Source organism: Marmota monax, unplaced genomic scaffold, assembly GCF_021218885.2.
Source record: "Marmota monax isolate L192 unplaced genomic scaffold, Marmota_monax_Labrador192_F-V1.1 WCK01_AAM20220418_F8-fsc00106, whole genome shotgun sequence".
NCBI lineage: Eukaryota > Metazoa > Chordata > Mammalia > Rodentia > Sciuridae > Marmota > Marmota monax.
Window position 1 is genome coordinate 10,154,568 of NW_026695218.1, and position 18,917 is coordinate 10,173,484.

General features: G+C 48.0%; 1 protein-coding gene and 1 long non-coding RNA gene across 2 annotated transcripts in view; both read left to right on the plus strand.

Annotated features, from left to right (window-relative positions):
- The window catches only part of LOC124084810 (uncharacterized), a 115,264-nt gene extending 104,119 nt beyond the window's left edge, over positions 1–11,145 (plus strand). The window contains exon 9 of the long non-coding RNA XR_009225695.1: positions 11,131–11,145. This is a non-coding gene — a long non-coding RNA (uncharacterized LOC124084810). The remainder of the gene's footprint in view (positions 1–11,130) is intronic.
- Positions 1,438–3,002, plus strand: Asprv1 (aspartic peptidase retroviral like 1). The gene has a single exon (XM_046432196.2). It carries the CDS (start codon positions 1,656–1,658, stop codon positions 2,439–2,441), a length of 786 nt encoding a protein of 261 aa, XP_046288152.1. The 5' UTR covers positions 1,438–1,655; the 3' UTR covers positions 2,442–3,002.
- Positions 11,146–18,917: the final 7,772 nt, after the last annotated feature.

Sequence of the window (18,917 nt, forward strand, 5' to 3'; positions counted from 1 at the left end):
ACCATCAGAGCACACTGTAATGCACATGCAGCCAGAAGTATGTACACACATTAGGGACAGGATAGAAAGATCTGCCAAGGAGATGACATTTGAACAGGATTATAAAAGCGAGTCCCTTTAATAGCCTCAACCACCCCACACAGGCCCAAGTCAGATCTCCAGCTCACAGATCTGCTCTGTGGGTATCTGTGGCATATCCAGGGCTGCCTCCCACCCTCAGCAGTGGAGGGTCAACAGGGCCTCCTCTAGCTAAAGCCTTTGAGGTCCTCACCACTGGCATTGTCAACATTGACGTTTCCTCGACTCAGAACAAAAAGGGAGTGAGATTCCCCTGTTGCTCTTTCTGTAAATGACCAGGCTGAGGGAGTGAGAGGCAGGGCCGCCATATCTGGGGAAGGGGCTCTTGGGAGGGTTCCTGGAAAGCAGAGAGGATAGGAAGGGAGGATTTAACACATGAGAAGTGGAACATGGGGCCCTTCCAGGGTTGAAGCCAGATCCCGGATTCATGGGCCGATCCCCAGAAGTTCAAGATCTGAAGCAGCCCACTTCTGGACCTTAATGAGAGCCCCTGGCCTGAGGCCTTGTCCTCAGATGGTGTGACTCTGAATTAGGGATGACCAATGAAGGAAAATCACCACAGCAATTGAGTTCATATAAAATGACGGTGAATGTGTGTAGTACATGCACATATATATGTGAAAATTCAATTAAAAAATTATTTCTGTGCATTTTTTTTCTTTTGGTACTGGGAATTGAACCCAGGGGCACTTAACCACTGGGCCACATCCCCAGCCCTTTTTATATTTTTATTTAGAGACAGGATCTCAGTAAGTTGCTGAGGCTGGCTTTGAATTTGTAATCCTACTTACTGAAGCCACTGGGATAAATAGCATGAGCCATTGCACCTGGTGATTTCTGTGGATTCTTGATTCTGGGACCCTCCTCTGTCTTCCTCTCCAGGGAAACTTCTGGAATCCCATACTTGGTTTAGAATGTGTGTGAAACACCTATTCAGTTCCTGTACATAGTGGGAGCTCAATAAACATAAGCTCCTTCTCTTTGGCCACTCAAAGTTGTCACTTGGCCCAAATGGGGCTTTCCCAAACTAAAAACTGCTAAGAATCTGGTCCCTGTCTTCTCCTTCCTTCTCTGAGTAAGGACAAACACCGGAATGTCATAACATCCTCTGTGTCCTCATCTGTGTTATTCTGGGACACAGGCTGGGAAGGGTACCTGGGTAGCCCCCTCCCCCCACTGAGACTGAAGTTTCTTGTAATGTGGGCTGGCCTGTGTCAGCCCGGTGGATGGATGCAGAAGGGTGAGGCACCCATCCTGCTAGTCAGGCAGGATGCTGGCAAGAGGACAGCTGGCCAAAGGGGGTGGAGCTTCCAGAACAAAGGAGAATGGGGAGCCCTGGGGGCCCAGGATAGGCATCAAAAAGGCTCTGCAGAGTGAGCAGGCCACATAGTGCTTGCCTCTGCATCCAGCAGCCAGCCGACAACCCTTACCTGCTCCCTTCTCTTGCCCAGGCTGGGCAAGTAAACAACACTCTGCTTAGAGAAGCCCAGCTCTCCAGCGTGATTGCGCCCACACTGCTCTGTGGCTTTCTCTACTTGGTGTGGGTTGCTGCTGAAGTTCCAAAGGCCAGCAGAGGGATGGCTGCCAGCGGAGCCAGGAGACGGGAAGGCCCCCGGGAGCATGCCTTCATCCCAGAGCCTTTTGATGGGGCCAGTGTAGCCCCCAGCCTCTGGCTGAACCGCTTCGAGGTCATCAACGACCTCAACCATTGGGACCACACCACCAAGCTCAGGTTCCTGAAAGAGTCGCTCAGGGGAGACGCCCTGGAGGTCTACAACGGACTCAGTCTCCAGGACCAGGGAGACTACGGGATGGTGAGGGAGACCCTTCTGAAGGCCTTCGGGGGCCCCAGTGCCACTCTCAGCCACCAGCCCAAAGAGATCCTGTTTGCCTACAGCATGGGCAAGGGCTACTACCTCAAGGGGATGATTGGCCCAGTGTCGGTGAGGTTCCTGGTGGACTCGGGGGCCCAGGTCTCTGTGGTCCACCCGAAGTTGTGGGAGGAGGTCACCGACGGCGATCTGGATACCCTGCGGCCCTTCGAGAACGTGGTAAAAGTGGCCAACGGGGCCGAAATGAAGATCCTGGGTGTGTGGGACACAGTGATTCGCCTGGGCAAGCTGAAGCTGAAGGCTCAGTTCCTGGTGGCCAACGCGAGCGCCGAGGAAGCCATCATCGGCACCGACGTGCTGCAGGACCACAACGCCGTGCTGGACTTCGAGCACCGCACCTGCACGCTCAAGGGAAAGAAGTTCCGCCTCCTGCCGGTCGGCGGGAACCTGGAGGATGAGTTCGACCTGGAGCTCATCGAGGAGGAGGAGGAGCCCTCCGTGGAGGGGAGGCGGCAGCAGCACTCCCATTAAGAAGCCCCCTTTTCCTTGTCCCCCCAAGATAGGTAGGGAGACCCACCATTGTGCGGGGGGCACATGTCCTCTGGGGAAATCTAACGCTGGCTCTCCACTCCCCTCCCTCTGCAGGGGCCTTTCTCTGCCCCTGGTGGGGGAGGCTTCATGGAAACAGCAGGGGGAAGGAGAGCAGGGCGGCATGCTCAGAGAGAGGGTCCCCACGGTCCTCAAGCTATTGTTGGTGGCAAAGACTGGAAGGCTAGAAGCAGCTTCCCAGGAGGTGGAAATATCTGTCTTGGAGAGAGGACTGGGGGAACCCCTTCACATCCCTAAGAGGTGGTTCTGTCACCTCCGAGTTCTTGAAGCCTGCTCAGCTGGGGCTGGGTCCTTGTCTGCAGGACCCTTAGGAGCCAGGTCCAGCTCTCAGGCTGGGGTTGACAGTTGCCCTGAGAGCCTCCCTGGGGAGCCTTCCCACCTGCTCAACGGTATGTTTCCTTCTGTCATTTGCTTTGAAACCCCTGATCCTTGCGCCAATAATTCAATTACTTCAAAACCAATAAAGACCAGTTGATGGAAGAACCTGTAATGTGCTGATTGGGGATGAATGAAATGGATGTGAGAGAGCCAGGAGAACGGGGAGTAAAGGGAAAACAGGGACAAAGACCAGGAACACTCCAGTGTGTCCTGAATGCTTGTGCTTGGCGTGTGTGTGTGTGTGTGTGTGTGTGTGTGTGATTATTATTACTATATATGTAGTAATAATAATAATAATAATAAGTATATAATGTATACATATGGAGACCCTACATGTCTTGGATTTTTCTAAGGCACTCTCAACTTAAAATATTTTAATTTATTCCCTCTATAATTCCTCTCATCATTTCTAATCAAGTCATAATTCATCTAAATATTTTAATCTATAATATTTTAGCATCCAAATTGTCCCTTATATCCTAAGGTGACCCTAAGGCTATTTGTGAAATGTCTTGATGGGAATTGGGAAATAATGAGTATTGGAAACAAATGGGTTCTTACGGATGCCCTGGGAGCCAGAATTTGGAGGCAAAAAGTAAAGCTAGGAGACAAGTGTTGACTTGTAGGGAGCAGCCCAAGGGATTCTGCAGGGCAGAGGGGAGGCAGCAGGGGGGACTCAGGCAGTTGGGGGAAGCTCTGACCCTTGGAGGACAGCTTCTTCCTGGGGGGACTTGGAAAGGAGCCTGACACTAGAGATGCCAGATAGAGGGGAAGAACATTCAGGAATGGGATGTCCAGCTCTTTTAGGGGTTCACCTCACATTTGCTTCCAATTTCCTGCCTCTTCCTCTGGAACTCAACAGGCCTGAGAATCTGAAAACCCCTCAAATCAAAGGGAGAAGCTGAGTGGATGGAAATCTGCACAGAGGAGCAGATTTGTTGCAAACCTCAGGGCTCCTCACTCCTTACATCAGGGAAGCAGGTCCTTAGGGATGATGGCCCACACCCTCTAGGCTGAACTCAGGCCCAGAAAGATTGGCACAAGGACAGAGACTTGGGCTTGCAGGGACATTGGGGCACAGAGCTTTGGCAGCCTCTTGATGGGAGGCAGGCAGGGCCATTTTCCCTTCTCCATGGCAGAATCAGCCTCTTCTGGAAGATTCCAGCTGGACAACTCTTGGGAGAGACAGAGAGCCTGAGCAGAGGCCGGAGGCTGTGGGGCTAAGCCTTCTTGCTTAGAAGCTTCTGGACATCTGAAGCTAACCTGAGCCAGGAACGCTGCCCTCCCTCCCTCAGATTCCAGCTGTGGTTCTTCTGGGACCTGGGGTATGACTCAGCCCCTAATCCCCAGCGTTTACAGAAGCTCTGTCCCTGGGCAGCCAAGCATCTCAAGTGGAATTAGCTCCATCACCCTGGGAGCACGGAGCAGGAGCACATGGGACAGAGGTCAAGGTGTGGGACCAGGAGGGTGTCTTTCCCCAGCAAGGTGAGGCTGGAGAAGAACAAGGTGATCTCCTCCTGCCTCCCAGGTCCTGGGTTCTCTTCTCAAGCTTGTTTTTCTACCTCTCTCTCTCTCTGCTGGCCTCTCCAATACTGCTGCTCTCCTGGGCCAACCCGTCTCCTGAGGGAACAACCCAGCTGGCACCTCCCTGTGACCTATTTTCCTCTTCAGCTTTCAGATCTTAGCCACATGCTGGGCTGAAGGAGGGCGGGTGAAGAGTGGGTGGGTTGGGAGGTGGGGAGGGGTCAGGAAATTGGGCATCCAGGCCAGAATTCCAGGGCAACACGCAAGCCACCCCTACCCTCCACCCCACACAGCAGTGAGGCCGAGCGCTGTCCTGTGTAAACTCGAATGGGTATCCCTGCAGTGGATACTGCTTTTTCCTGGTTCTGGGTGAGGAGGGCCCATCTGAGCCACCAGACTATCAGCCCAGCTACCTCTCCTAGAAGAACAGGGAACCCTGAGTGAGGCCAGGCAGAGGAAGGATCTCCAATGCCTATAGAAAGGCCCCATGAAAGAAGGCACCGGGAAGTGCTTTTTACCTGGATACCTGAGGAAGACCAAGGCAGGTGCCGTGTGGCTGTGAGAGCGATTACAAATGTGTGTGTGATTGTGAGTGCTGCTCCCCTGGGAGCTGAGTGTCAAAGGAACCTGGGAAAGAAGCCAGAAAAAAATGGGCTCCGGCCACATCACAGAGGGCCTGTTGTCCAGGTGGGGAGCTCATACTTGACTTACAGGTTTGTGGAAGGGCAGAAGACTCATCTGGCTCCTGGATAAAGGATGAAGTCAAGCAGTGGCAAAGAACTGAGCCTGGGAGCTATGGCGGTGTTTTGATGTAAGGTCTGAATTTGAGTAGATGGGGAGCGGTGGCAGGGGTCAAGGTAAAGGGTTAATCTTGGCAGCACATTAGAATCACCTGGGAAGGGGCTGGGGCTATGGCTCAGTGGGAGAGTGCTTGCCTAGCACGTATGAAGCAGAGTTTGATCCTCAGAACCACATAAAAATAAATAAATAAGATAAAGATGTGCCCATCTACAATTAAAAAAAAATGTTAAAAAAAAAAATCACCTGGGAAGACCAGTTACAGCCATCTTCTCCATTGGCCCCAATGTGCAGGCGGGCTCGGGGACCCTTGTTTGAAGTTCCAGTGGTGTACCCCTTTGGCTACCTATAGGCTGACCCAAGGACCAGCAGAATCAGTGCCCCCCGGGACCTTGTTTGGAATGCAGAATTTCAGGGTCCACCCAGACTTGCCAGAATCTGCACTGAGTATCCCAAAGGATCCTCATCATGGAAAAATTTGAAAAGCCCTGGCCAGGAACGTCCTATTGTCCAAGTCCTAGCCCCTACAGGACAGCCCCTTCTCTAAGAATGACCATCACACAGTGAATGCCTACCAATCCCCGAGTAGGCTAGATAATTCCTCCGTTTTTATCCAACAACTACTTATTTTATTTTAAAACTTTTGTTTTGAAATAATTTGAGACTTACAGAAAAGTCGCAAGAGTAGATCAAAGAATTTCCATATGCTTAACCTAGTTTTCCCAAATATTAAGTCTTACCAATTAACTTTATTCGCTCCCATTCTTTCTTGGTATCTACATGTAGATGAACTATTTGAAAATTGTAAATAAGATGCACTTTTTTTTTTTAACTGAGGATCAAACCCAAGGCCTCAATGCATGGTAACCAAGTGCTCTACCACTGAGTTACAGCCTCAGCCCAATATGATGCATATTTACCTCTACTTCAATGTGTATTTCCCAAACCCCCACATTCTATTACCATAATACAGTTATCAAAGTCAGGAAATCAACATTGATATAATTTAATCTGCACACCTGCTTAAAATTTTCCAATCATTCCAATACTTTTTGTAGTCAAAGAAAAAATTATTTTTGATGGGCTCATGCCTGTAATCCCAGCAGCTCTGGAGGCTGAGGCAAAAGGTCCGTGAGTTCAAAGCCAGCCTCAGCAACTTAGTGGGGCCCTGAGCAACTCAGTGAGACTCTGTCTCTAAATAGAGTACAAAAAAGGGCTGGGTATGTGGCTCAGTGGTTAAGAACCTCTGGGTTCAATCCCTGATATGAGAGAGAGAGAGAGAGAGAAAGATTTTACAGTCCAGGATCCACTTCTCCTATACATCACATTACATTGTCGTATCTCTGGGTTCCTTTGAACAATTTCTCAGTCTGTCTTTGTTTTTCATGACTTTGATAATTTTGTAGGAGACTTGGCTGGTTATTTTGTAAAATGTCCCTGAATTTGGGTGAATTTGATGTTTTCTCTAGATTAAATTTGGGTTTTGCGTTTTAAGCAAGAACATCCAGAAGAGACAGTGTCCTCAGCAAGTGTCCCTAGGCAGAGGAGGTTGGCTGTTCCATGACTTGTGATGTTCACGTTAATCACTTGGTCTGAGTGCTTTCTGCCAGGTTTCTGGGTAAATGAGTGTCTGGTGGGGAGGCAATCAGGGCCTATATAAATGTTCCATTTGTCACCAGGCTGTCACCTACTAGGTTTAGCACCCTCCGATGATTCTTGCCTGAACCCATATTATTGTGATGGTTATCACCTGGTGATTTTGAAATTCTATACTACATTCTTTAACTGGCTCTCAACTTTAAGGAAGAGCTTTCCCTATTTATTGATCCCTATTAATTGATTGATAACCAAAACCCACACATCCTTGTGGACTCACAATTGCTGCTTTTATTCAATAAGTTACACTCAGCTATTACCATTATTTATTTATTTTAAAACCTTTTTTCTTAGTTGTAGATGGACACAATACCTTTATTTGTGGTGCTGAGGATCGATGGAACCCAGTGCCTCACATGTGCTATGCAAGTGCTCTACCTCTGAGCTACAGCCCCAGCCCCCATTATTTATTTTGATGCTTAAATCATTTCAGATTTGGCAATGAGAGTTTCTCCAAAATGGCTCCTGTCTTCTTGGGACATGTTCCCCTGCTAATTGGAGTCCTTCTTCATCTTCTGATGTTTCATGTCCATCTTGTCCCTTCCTTGTACCAGCCCCAGAAGTAGCCATTTCTCCAAGAAAACCTGATTCCTGTCAGTGGGGCCTGGTATTCAGAAACCAGGGTCTGGCTATCAAGCGTGCTCATTGCTACTGGGATGTCATTACTCCTGGATCATCTGAGCGTCCAGAGCTAAGAGGAAAACATATAGTATATCTCAATACCTTTCCCTGATCATTAAGAAACTGTGGTATATATACACAACGGAATGTTACAGAGCATTAAAGGAAAATAAAATCAGGGCATTTGCAGGTAAATGGATGGAGTTGGAGAATATCATGCTAAGTAAGCGAATTCCAAATAAAACAAAGACCAAATGTTTTCTCTGATAAGTGAATGCAGATCCAAAATGGGGGTGGGGGGGAGCATGGGAGGAATAGAGGAACTTTAGATAGGGCAAAGGGGAGGGAGGTAGGAAAGATGGTGGAATGAAGTGGTCATCATTACCCTAAGTACACGTATGAAGACATGAATGGTGTGACTCTACTTTGTATATAACCAGAGAAATGAAAAATTGTGCTCTATATGTGCACTATGAATTGAAATGAATTCTGTTGTCATGCAGAACAAATTAGAATAAATAAGTAAATGTAAAATTTAAAAAAAAGAATATGAGTTCAAATGTAATTCTACATCCTGTGTACCCAGAAGAGTGAGAAGTTATACTCCATATATGTATAATACGTCAATATACATTCTACTATCATGTATAACTAATAAGAGCAAATAAAAATATATGAAAAAAAAAGTAATCTGTAACAAAAAATGAGTAATGGACATCTTGACCATTGAAGTGACATGAATTCACAGAATTGAGTTCAAAGTGTCTCTTTCCTAAGTACTAAGCAACTAATGACTTTGTCAATAATAGTAATTCTCTTTTTCTCTTTTGTATTCCTAACAAAATAGTGGTTACCAAGTAAAATGGGAGTTGTGAAATCCCACAACAATGCAAAACAAAAAAGAGTACTGATCCCTCCCCTCTCAACCGTGGAACACCACAAATTATGCTGACCTCCTGCCTTTCCATATTTGAGGCTTCTTTCGCCAGCAATGAGAAACTTGGCTCCAGGTTACTTATTTGCTCAAGTAGTTTCAGAATTGCTAACCCACATGTCTATGAAAAACAAACCTAGAAGCAACCGGTTATTACGGTCACCTACTCAGTGGCAGATGTGGGTGGTCCTTGGCAGCAAATGAGAAAGACACATGATGAAATCAGAAATCAGAATGTAGTTATCAGAAGGCAGGCTTAGTCCTCCCAGGTGTGCAGGGTGTGCCTTGAGGACCCATCGGAAGGAATCACATGATCTCAGGACATGGAGGCTGTCTGGAAGCAGAGGGCAATAGCCACACGTGCTTCTGCTGTGGCATGCTCAGGGAGGGGCTAGCTGCCATGCCCAGAGAGGAGACCTGGTCAGTCTGCCTGGGTCCTCAGCCACTGAGGAGACATGGAGGCCACTGTCCAAGCTGACACCACCCCACGTTCCAATCACATCAGTCACTGTTCCTCTGTCCCAAGCCCAGGGTTGCCAAGCAACCTCAGATAATGGAGCTTCCTGGCGGGGCTACAGGGAGGGCAGATTCTCTGGTCAGACCATTGTTACAGACTGGCTCTACTTGGCTGTTCCATTCTCATTGAGGGGTAATACCTTGGTTCTCAGGTTTTGAATGCTCAGATGTCTTGGGCTGGCATCCCCCAAGCCTGGTGATGCTGTAAGTCTCTGAGTGTGTTATTTCCTGTAGGACTCATCTCCATCTCTTTGAGTTCCTGTCACAGCCTCTCCCAGCACTGGGGAGAGTGCACAGCAGTTCTGCCTTCTGGGGAGTTACCCCGACTCGCATCCAAGCTGGGACAGGGAACCTGGTTATTCATCTAGCTGGAGGGGCTGGGAAAGGCTACCTAGAGGAGATCTCTAAGCTGAGTCTTGAAAGATGATTAAGTGGGTGTTTCCAGGAAGACTTGGGGCAGGAGAAAAGGGAAAAAGGGAGTGGTGCAAGGGGCAAGGGCCAGCCAGTTGGTGCCCGCTAACTGGGTGACAAAGCCTGGCATAGAGGGACCCAGATGACTTTTGAGGAAACTCCCGGAGGCCAAGGAAGCAGATGTCATGTTTCTTCCCTCTAAGATGCACTCCATTAAAAAGTACGTCACAATATTTGGATGAAACAAAAATGAACCCAGCCACACAAATAGGCATGCCAGCAGTCTATCCTGATCTAAGAAGCAGTAAAATGTGTTGGGGGGCCCATGGGGGGGCATGGGCTCTATATGCATCTGTGGGTTTAGGCAGGTAGGAAAGATGTGGAAGAGACGCATCTTGTGTGTTTTGGGCAACACTGGCTTTGGTCCCAAAAGGCCTGGCTGCTCACCTGAGATGAAGAATGGGGTGGGGGTCAAGGCACAGGGCACAGATGAGCATCCTTAACACCCCTGCTGTGCTCTACAGCAGCCAGCACAGGGAGGTGCCCAGAAGAACCCGGGGCGGGGGGGGGCAGGAGTTTGTCTTGTGGGAATTCTGCCCTGGTCCATGTGCAGGCTGAAGAGGCTGAGCAGCCGGTGGGAAGGGGGCACCGATTCCAGAGGAAACACCAAAGAGGAAGCCATGGGACTTGGGGACATTTGTTAAGACAGGGACTAACATAGGACAACATTGTCATGTCTGGGGACATTTGGTTGTCACAGCTTTGCTGGGGGTTGCTATTGGCTTCTAGTTGGTGAAGGCTGGCTGCTGCTGGACATCCTACAATGCACATCCCCCCACCCACTACAGAGAATGATCCCGTCCTGGGTGAGGGGACGCACAGGTTGCCCATTTGTCAATTTCTTCTGAATTCTCACCAAACATCACCAGTGAAAGTTTTAACCCCATTTAGCAGCTGGGAAAATTAAATTGGGAGAGGTTAATTGGGTTAATGGGTTAATGGTAAGTTGCTGGACTGAGATCGGAACTGAAGCCTGCCTGACTCTGGAACACTCTATTTAGTCAGCCGAGCAGTTTGGACAAAGATTCAATTGAAATGAATTTATTTATTTATTTTTTTTCCATCTATTATACAGCAAAGTAAGACAAAGTAGGTGAACACGAATTTGAAAAGCTGAAGTGTGTGAGGTATTTGCAGACCTCAGAAGCATGTTAACTGTGGCTGGAAACATTCATTTTTAATTAATTTATGAAAATCAAATATTCTCCAAAAATTACTAAACAAGTAGAGACATAATTGATTGAAAATAAACTAGTAGGGGAAAAAAAATCCCCTAAAACCTCCCTGAAATTCCAAACCCTTTTGTTTGATTATTCCTTATTATTGCTTTGTTAATTCTTTCATGGTTTAAATTCCTTTTAGTAGTTTTTTTCCTTTAATTTTCTTTTTTTAGTAACAAAATCCACGAATGCTCAGAAAATGAAAACTAGAAACTTAAGTCTATCTTCTCCCACTTTCCCCATAAAGAAAAGAAAAAAAATATATATATATATATACACACACACACACACACATATATAAAGAAAGGTTATAAAAGTCCTTGCACCCACTCACCTCCACAGTCAAGTATTGGTGTGTTTTCTAGATCATTCTCTACATACGGATGCCCTTATGGATGTATTTTCCTTCATTCTTTCTTTCTCTCTCATTATTGCCTTTTCTCTCTCTCTCTCTCTCTCTCTCTCTTTCTTTTTTTTTTTTAAACAAAAACAGGATTCTGTGGTACCTTCTGTCTTGTGAACTCCCATATTTTAACGGGTCCTTTGTTTGGGGACCTTTGGATGGATTCCAACATGTTGCTGTTACAAACCTCACCGTGTAGCAAAGCCAAAGAAGGTGGGACCATCACACACAGCACCGCTGAATCTCACAGACGCCACGTGGAATGAAAGAAGCAGACATGGGACATACACAATGTGATTCCATCTGTATAATTGTCTAAAACAATTATGCAAAGCTAAGCCCCAGTGCAGAGAGACCTGCTTAGGAGGGAAAACTGTCAAGGCAAGAGAGGTTGTGATCAGCTCCGCTTGGGGCAGGGTGTCCTGGGGCCTGAGTAGGGGTGTCTCAGTCAGAAGGGCACTCAGGGGCACTGTGTGGGGTGCCATGCCTTGTTTCTTGGCTGGGGGTATTTTTTTGCGGGTGCTTATAATAATTCACTAAGTTGGATTTTTTTTTTACCCACCTTGGTGTATGTGTGGGTCATTTCACAATAAAATTGTGTTTATTTTTTGAGACAGGCTCTTGCTAAATTGCTGAGGCTGACCTTGAATTTGTAATCCTCCTGCCTCATCCTCCTGAGTAGCAGGGATTACAGGTGTGTGCCTCTGCACCTGGCTTTAATGATTTTTTAAATGAACAGAATTAAAATGGTTGTCTAAAAACTTTAACTAGAGGGCTGGGGATACAGCTCAGTTGGTAGCGTGCTTGCCTTGCATGCACAAGGCCCTGGGTTTGATCCCCACCACCAAAAAAAAAAAACTAGAAATTTGAAGCAGAGAGGGGCTGGGGTTGTAGCTAAGGGGTAGAGCACTCGGCTAGCACGTGTGAGGCACTGGGTTCGATTTTCAGCACCACATATAAATAAATAAAATTAATGAAATAAATAAAGGTCCATCAATGACTAAAAAAAAAAATTTGAAGCAGAGGATAAAAATAAATATTCTGAAATTTAAGAAAAATATAAAAAGACCCCAAAGAATGTAATCTACCTCTAGGTGACATTAAAATTCCAATTCTTGAAAAAGAAGGTGGACTGTGTATACTTTGAGACCTAATTGTCCTTTGGGCTAAATTGTTTTCTCCCCAAGTTGTTCTCAATGAAATCACTTCTGGTTTTGGGCAAGTCGTGTGGATTATTCAACAGCCCAGGCATTTTCTGTGAACCCCACAGTACTGTACAACTCTGATGGTTAAAAAAAAAAAAGTCCTTAATTTTTAATAGAAACCCCACTCACTGAGTTCCATCATCTGTGCCATGTGACAATGGAGACTGTGGCCCTGCCTCTGTGCTGTGCTTGGGACCATGTGACAACAGAAGATCTATCCTGCCTCAGCACTGGGCCCAGAATTTGCCTGTCTCCAAGAGCATGCATTGAGCCATTCATTCATTATAAGTAGGTGTGGCTGAGCACCACTGTGCACCAAGCAGTGTCCTGGGTGCTGGGGCCCAGCGGCAACCAAGTTCCTTCTCTGCTCTGGCCAAACTCCATTTGAATGTCCAACAGAAAAATAACAGATGTCACGTGGTAAAAAGAGACCGTGAAAGGAATCAGTGGGGGGATCGAGGATAGAAGGCCATGGGGAAGTGTGATTTCACATCAGGGAGGCCTGAGGGTACAGTGACATTTCCACTGAGACCTGAATGATGCGAGGACGAGCCAGGGAGGTGGGAGAGGGGAGAGCAGCCGAGGACCCTGCGCTGGGGCCCTTTCGCTCCAGGAAGAGTGAGAGATGGGTTGCCTGGGCCAGAGGAGGTGGTGACTTGCCCGTGGAGAGCCAGACCTCCCGCTGAGCAGATGGCCTCCAGGGAGGTGCTGAGCTGAGGGCGGAGGCCAGCTCTGAGCAGAGCTGGGGAGGCCGGGAGAAGAGCGCAGAGGGTTTGGTGGCTCCACTGGCCTCAGGCAGTGGCTGAGTGGCTGGGCACACGGCAGCCTCCTCCCTTGCTCTGGTGTGATACTCCAGCTTCTCCCTAAGACCAAGGGGCGCCATTCTGTGGCGGTCCTTCCCCCTGGAGCCTGGATGCCCCCTTTTCTCCGGGCAGCCAGCTGGTACAGAGCTCTTCTCCTGATGCCAGAGCATCTCCAGTCAAGAACGGGAGCCTCCACCGACCTCTCTTAAAATGCATCTTATCTAAGATCTGCCCTCAGTTTGGCCTCTCAAGAGTGATTTGGAGCCAGGCACAGTGACACACACCTGCAATCCCAGAGGCTCAGGAGACTGAGGCAGGAGGATGGCAAGTTCGAGGCCAGCCTCAGCAACTTGGTGATGCCCTGGGCAATTTAGCAAGACTCTCTCTAAATAAAACATAAAAAGGGCTGGGGATGTGGCTCAGTGGTAAAGCACCCTGAGTTCAATCCCCAGTACCAAAAAAAAAAAAAAAAAAAAAAGAGTGGTTTGGATCCTGACTCTGTCAGGCCATCTAGATGCCACCTGGGTACATTGGGACATTCCTGGATGCAGAGACTGTGCCATCTGTACCTTAGGCCAAATGGTCACATGGCTGGCGAATGTTGATGAGTGCTCCAGAGCCTTCTTGTAGATAAGCTGCCATCACAAGTAATGTGTTAATAAAATACAGAAATTTGCAAGTAATTTACTTTTTTGTTTGTTTGTTTAGTACCAGGAATTGAGCCCAGAGGCTCTTAACCACTGAGCCACATCCCCAGCCCCTTTTATATCCCATTTAGAGTCAGGGTCTCCCTGAGTTGCTTAGGGCCTCACTAAGTTGCTGAGGCTGGCTTTGAACTCATGATCCTCCTGCCTCAGACTCCCAAGTTGCTGGGATTACAGGTGAACACTACTGAGCCTGGCTAAGTAATTTACTTTTAAAAAATGCATAACAGGCCAGGGGTGGTGGCGTATGCCTATAATCCCAGCGGCTCAGGAGCTGAGGCAGGAGGATCTAGAGTTCAAAGCCAGCCTCAGTAATTTAACAAGGCCCTAAGCAACTCAGTGAAACCCTGTCTCTAAATAAAGTACAAAAAAGGGCTGGGGATATGGACCCATGGTTGAGCACTCCTGGATTCACTCCCCAGTACCCCTCCCCCCCAAAAAAAAGAACGAAAAAAGAAAAGTATAACAAGGGAGAGGGGGAGGGGAGCAAAAAGGAAGGTACTGAGTACTGATGGATCAAATTATGTTAGGTCCATGTGCAAATATGGCATAATGAATCCTGCTATTATGGGTAATTATAATCCGCCAATAAAAAAAGTACATAACAGCAGATTCAAGGCTAGTCCTGTAAAAACACTATTCTCATTTATGTGTAATCCAGTGACCTTTCTCACCTTTGGGGAGACAGGGTGGTGTTCCTTCCTGCTTCTGACAGGTGACTCAGACCCAAGTCAACTTGGCCACTGCCTCTGGCCTCTGTGAAAACCCCCAGAGGAGCCCCAGTTCTTCTAGGATTATCTTCAGCCCTGAGGCAACTTCCTTCTGTTGCTTAGCAAATTTGCACCCCGCTCTTGACTCTTAGCCTCAGTCTCACTTAGCTCACTTCCCTCTGTGTGCCATAGAAAGACCAGACTATTTTTTCCCTTTATACAGTGATCCTACGTGACAATGTCCCCCTGGTTCTCAACAAGGGTGGATCTGAAGTGACTTCCAAAATTACATAGGGATTAGGGCTGGGGATGTGGCTCAAGCGGTAGCGCGCTCGCCTGGCATGCATGCAGCCCAGGTTCGATCCTCAGCACCACATACAAACAAAGATGTTGTGTCCACTAAAAAGTAAATATTAAAATTCTCTCTCTCTCTCTCTCTCTTTTTAAAAATAAATAAATAAATAAATCAAAATTACATAGATTAAAGTAGGCAAAATTTTAAATAAAGTCAAGATCAGAGAAAGGACTAAGGGAAAATTAGGATACACATATTCACATCATAGAGTTTCACATAATTATTAAGAGTGATGTGTGAATTTGGCTATGAGTTTCCTGGCAGACAATGTGAGAAGAGAAAGGTGAATCCATTAAATGATTCATTATTTCTCTGATGTAAACATACATCCATTCTTTAGGGGGAAGCAATGGGATTCCTGCAAAGAGTTCAGAAAGAATTATTTTGGCCCACTGCAGTGGAGCACGCTTGTAATCCCAGAAGCTCAGTAGGCTGAGGCAGGAGGATCGCGAGTTCCAAGCCAGCCTCAGTAACAGCAAGGAGCTAAGCAACTCACTGAGACCCTGTCTCTAAATAAAATACAAAATAGGGCTGAGGATGTGGCTCAGTAGTTGAGTGCCCCTGAGATCAATCCCCAGTACCCTCCTCAAAAAAAAAAAAAAAGAATTATTTTGCCTGGCATTAAAAGATCTAAATGCAGTGCAGAGAAAATACCTTTCTCCTTTTCACCCAGGATCTTGATCATCTATTTCTATGGCTTTCTTTTCTGGGCCCCATGCTGTTCCCTGCCCTGTGTAGGTGTGCACTTGACTTAGGCTTCTCTGACCAACCTTTGACCTGCAAAATTGCAGAGAATTGCTGTGGCCTCTGCCGTTGCTCAGCGTTTACACTTGAAGCGTGGAGTCTCCGTGGACTGTCAGCTTTGCGTTTGCTGTTGTACCTACAGGTGCATCTTGCCCTCTTGTCTTGAGATACTCTCACAGTGCTGGCATTTTAGCAAGGGTCTCTCTCCCTCTGCCTCTCTTTCTCTGAGCCACCTCTGCGCTGCCTGGTTTCTGGTTGATAGGCCCCACTGGGCTCGAGGGGCTGTAGGGTTTATTTTGACAATGAACAGGGCTAGGTGAGGAGCCACCTGAAAGCGCTTCCCTCCCCCACTGCCAATGTCCTCACTGGTCCCTGAGTCACCCTCCTCTGCTTCTCTGTCAGTTTAACCACTTCCTGCCCACTATTTGTTGTCTAAATAGCACAGTCAGAATGACATATTCCAACAACTCCCCCCACCAATGTAATTTTCCTTCCCAGGCTTGTTTTTTTCTCTCGGAGTGTTGGAATTTTGTATTCTGAAGATTCAAATTCCAAGCCTGACAGTGCTCCAACTGTCCTTCCCCGGCTAGGAAAATAATCATAACTGCTCACCTGCCTGAACCACTTTCTGCCCATCAGGCACCAGCTAAGCTCCTTGTGGACTTTATCTTCCATAATCCCCCCCGGGAGTCCCAGGAAGTGAGCACTATTATTATCCTTACTTTCCAGGTTGGGGAATAGAGCCCAAGACACTGGCCCCGGGTCATCCCAAGTGTAAAGGGTGGAGTTGGCATTGGCTCTATCCAGATCCCTCTGCCCAGGGTCTGCACACCTGACCACCGCCCAGGACCACCTTCCAGGGTGTCTAAGGGACATGGCCTGCCCTCGAGGTTCTCTAGTCCTGCCCAACAGCCCGGTCATCTGGGGTCAGAACTCCTCCAAATGCTTCACCAAGGCAGCGTTGGCCCTTCCAGAGACAGGAGTATCGACTCGGCAAGGTTTTTTAACTAAAAGAACTTTCCAGCAGATGGGGTTGGGTCTCTTATCCCCACTGACCCTGTGAGGGCTGGAGGCCTCTAGGTGTTGCCCAGCCTAGACATCTGGGTGGCTAACGGATCTGGTGGGGCCAGTGCCCTGGTCCCTTCCCCCATCCCTCCTGGGTGCCTCCTCTCCAGGGTCCACGGAGGGCAGACCAGCTCCCACACATAGCTCACTGCCTTGTCGTCCTCCCCTCTGCCCCAGGGGAGACCACAGCAGCCGATAGAGGGCTGCTTCTTCCTCCGAGGCCTCAGTGGTCTCTCCAACTCCCATGCCCCTAGTCCAATAGCTCCGATTAGGCCTTGGCTGATCCCTTGGCTCCTTCCTGGGCCATCTGTTTGGATAGCATGGTCCCACTAAATCCTGAGTCCATCTTCACAGAGATGCTGCCTATGCCCACACCTGGGGAAGCTCCTGGAAGCTCCGCGGGCACAGCCTCCCCTCCTGTCCACCTGAGAGAGGGGTTAGTGCCTCTGCCCCAACATGGAGCCTTCACCTCTGGTCAGCAGTCTCATCTGGCCTCCATAGGATGCCCTAAGACACAATGGCACCTAAATTCTGTGAGGAATGGAGTGGGCAGAGAGTGGATTGGTCACCAATTTGTGCTGAGCCTTGAATTAATGAATGCTTCTATGAAGACCCTGCCTGGGGATCCTTGGCCATTGAAAGTCAAATGCTTGCTGGAGCATGAATGTAATCCCAGTGGCTTGGGAGGCTGAGGCAGGAGGATCTAGAGTTCAGAGCCAGCCTCAGCAATTTAGTGAGGTCCTGAGCAACACAGTGAGACCCTGTCTCTAAATAAAATATGTAAAGGGCTGGGGATGTGGCTCCGTGGTTAAGCGCCCCTGAGTTCAATCCTTGGTACAAAAAAAGAAAAAAGAAAGTCAGATGCTCTTTATTGATAGCAAGGCCCAAGGGGAAAATGGGGACAGAAGCTGCCATCCAGAATCTCTTGTCAGACAGCCTTGGTGTGTCCCTCCTCATCTAGGTCATAGTGACATCTAAGAGGTGAACCCAAGTGGGCACTTGATAATGGGGACTCCAAGGCTCTGTATAGTAAATACTGGTTGAAAAACGTGATGTTGCAGGGTCCACAACTAAAAAGACACGGTGTAAAAGAGCGTCTCCCTCTGAAAGCATGCTGATTTATTGTCCCCCGACCCCAGGAGGATCCATGGTGGGGAAATCCTTCTTCACTATAGGCGCAGAGGGAAGGTACGGATGGGGAAGGGCAATGCTGACCCATAATTCCCTCCTGGGTTCCCAGTTTTTCTGGTCTACTAACTGGAGCCCAAAGCGCCCTCCACAGAACATAGCCTTTTCAAAGGTTTAGAAAGGAAAAGATGCTCTATGTAGGGAATCGGTGACAATTTGACACAGGTGTTGTGAAAACTGAGCCAAAGGGCTTGCGTCAGATGGCTGAGGTCCCCAGTCCCACTTCTTACCAGCTCTGTGGACTTGGGGGGGAGTGTCTCGCCTCCCTGTCCCTCCATTTCCTCACCTGTAAGGTGGGGAAAGTGAGAGGCCTCACCTGCCAGGGCGGGTTGTGAGGATTCACTGAGGCACTGCAGGAGAGCACCCAGCGCTGGGTTAGACTCGGTGAACGTGAGCTGACCGTGACCGTGACAGGGACCCAGGCAGCAAGGCAAGTTACTGTCTCATCAGGCTTCTGTGAACAAAGTCAGGAAACTTTGGAAATAAGATTTGTCATCTTGTGGTGGAGGCTATCTTTCTGTGAAAGCTGCCTTTACAATTATCTCTAGTTCAAAGCTTCCTTTCCTCAGCCACAGTAAACAAGGGACCCTGACACCCTCGTAGGACACAGCTTTTGCTGATGTTGCTAACTCTGGCCTGTTGGCTGGTTCAATTTGGAACCTGTCCACAAAGATGGATCCTAGAATCACACATTCTAGAAGCACCCAGCACGTTGTCTATACTTTAAAGAGAAAACAGACAAGCCAGGCTACTTTTGCAAAGCAGAAATGCTAGAAATTTCCGTTTTAAGATCTGCAGGCTGCACGCCATTACTGTTAACCTTCCAGGATCCCATAAAACCTTTCAAAATCTTTGGTGGTTTTAAAATAAGAAGTCATTGGTCAAAAAGGAGAAAGACACCGATTTCCTTCCCCTTAATTCTTAACAAGTGCCCTTAGGGGAACAAGAACACAGCCAGGAGGACACAGTGTGCCCACCAGATGTGCCCAGATGGGGACCTGAGCTCTGAAGTCAAGCTCACTAGAAAGGCAACTCGTGAGGGTAGCAGGGGTTTGGGGTGTCTGTTCAATGACGTATCTTCAGCTCTGTGACAGAGCTAACCC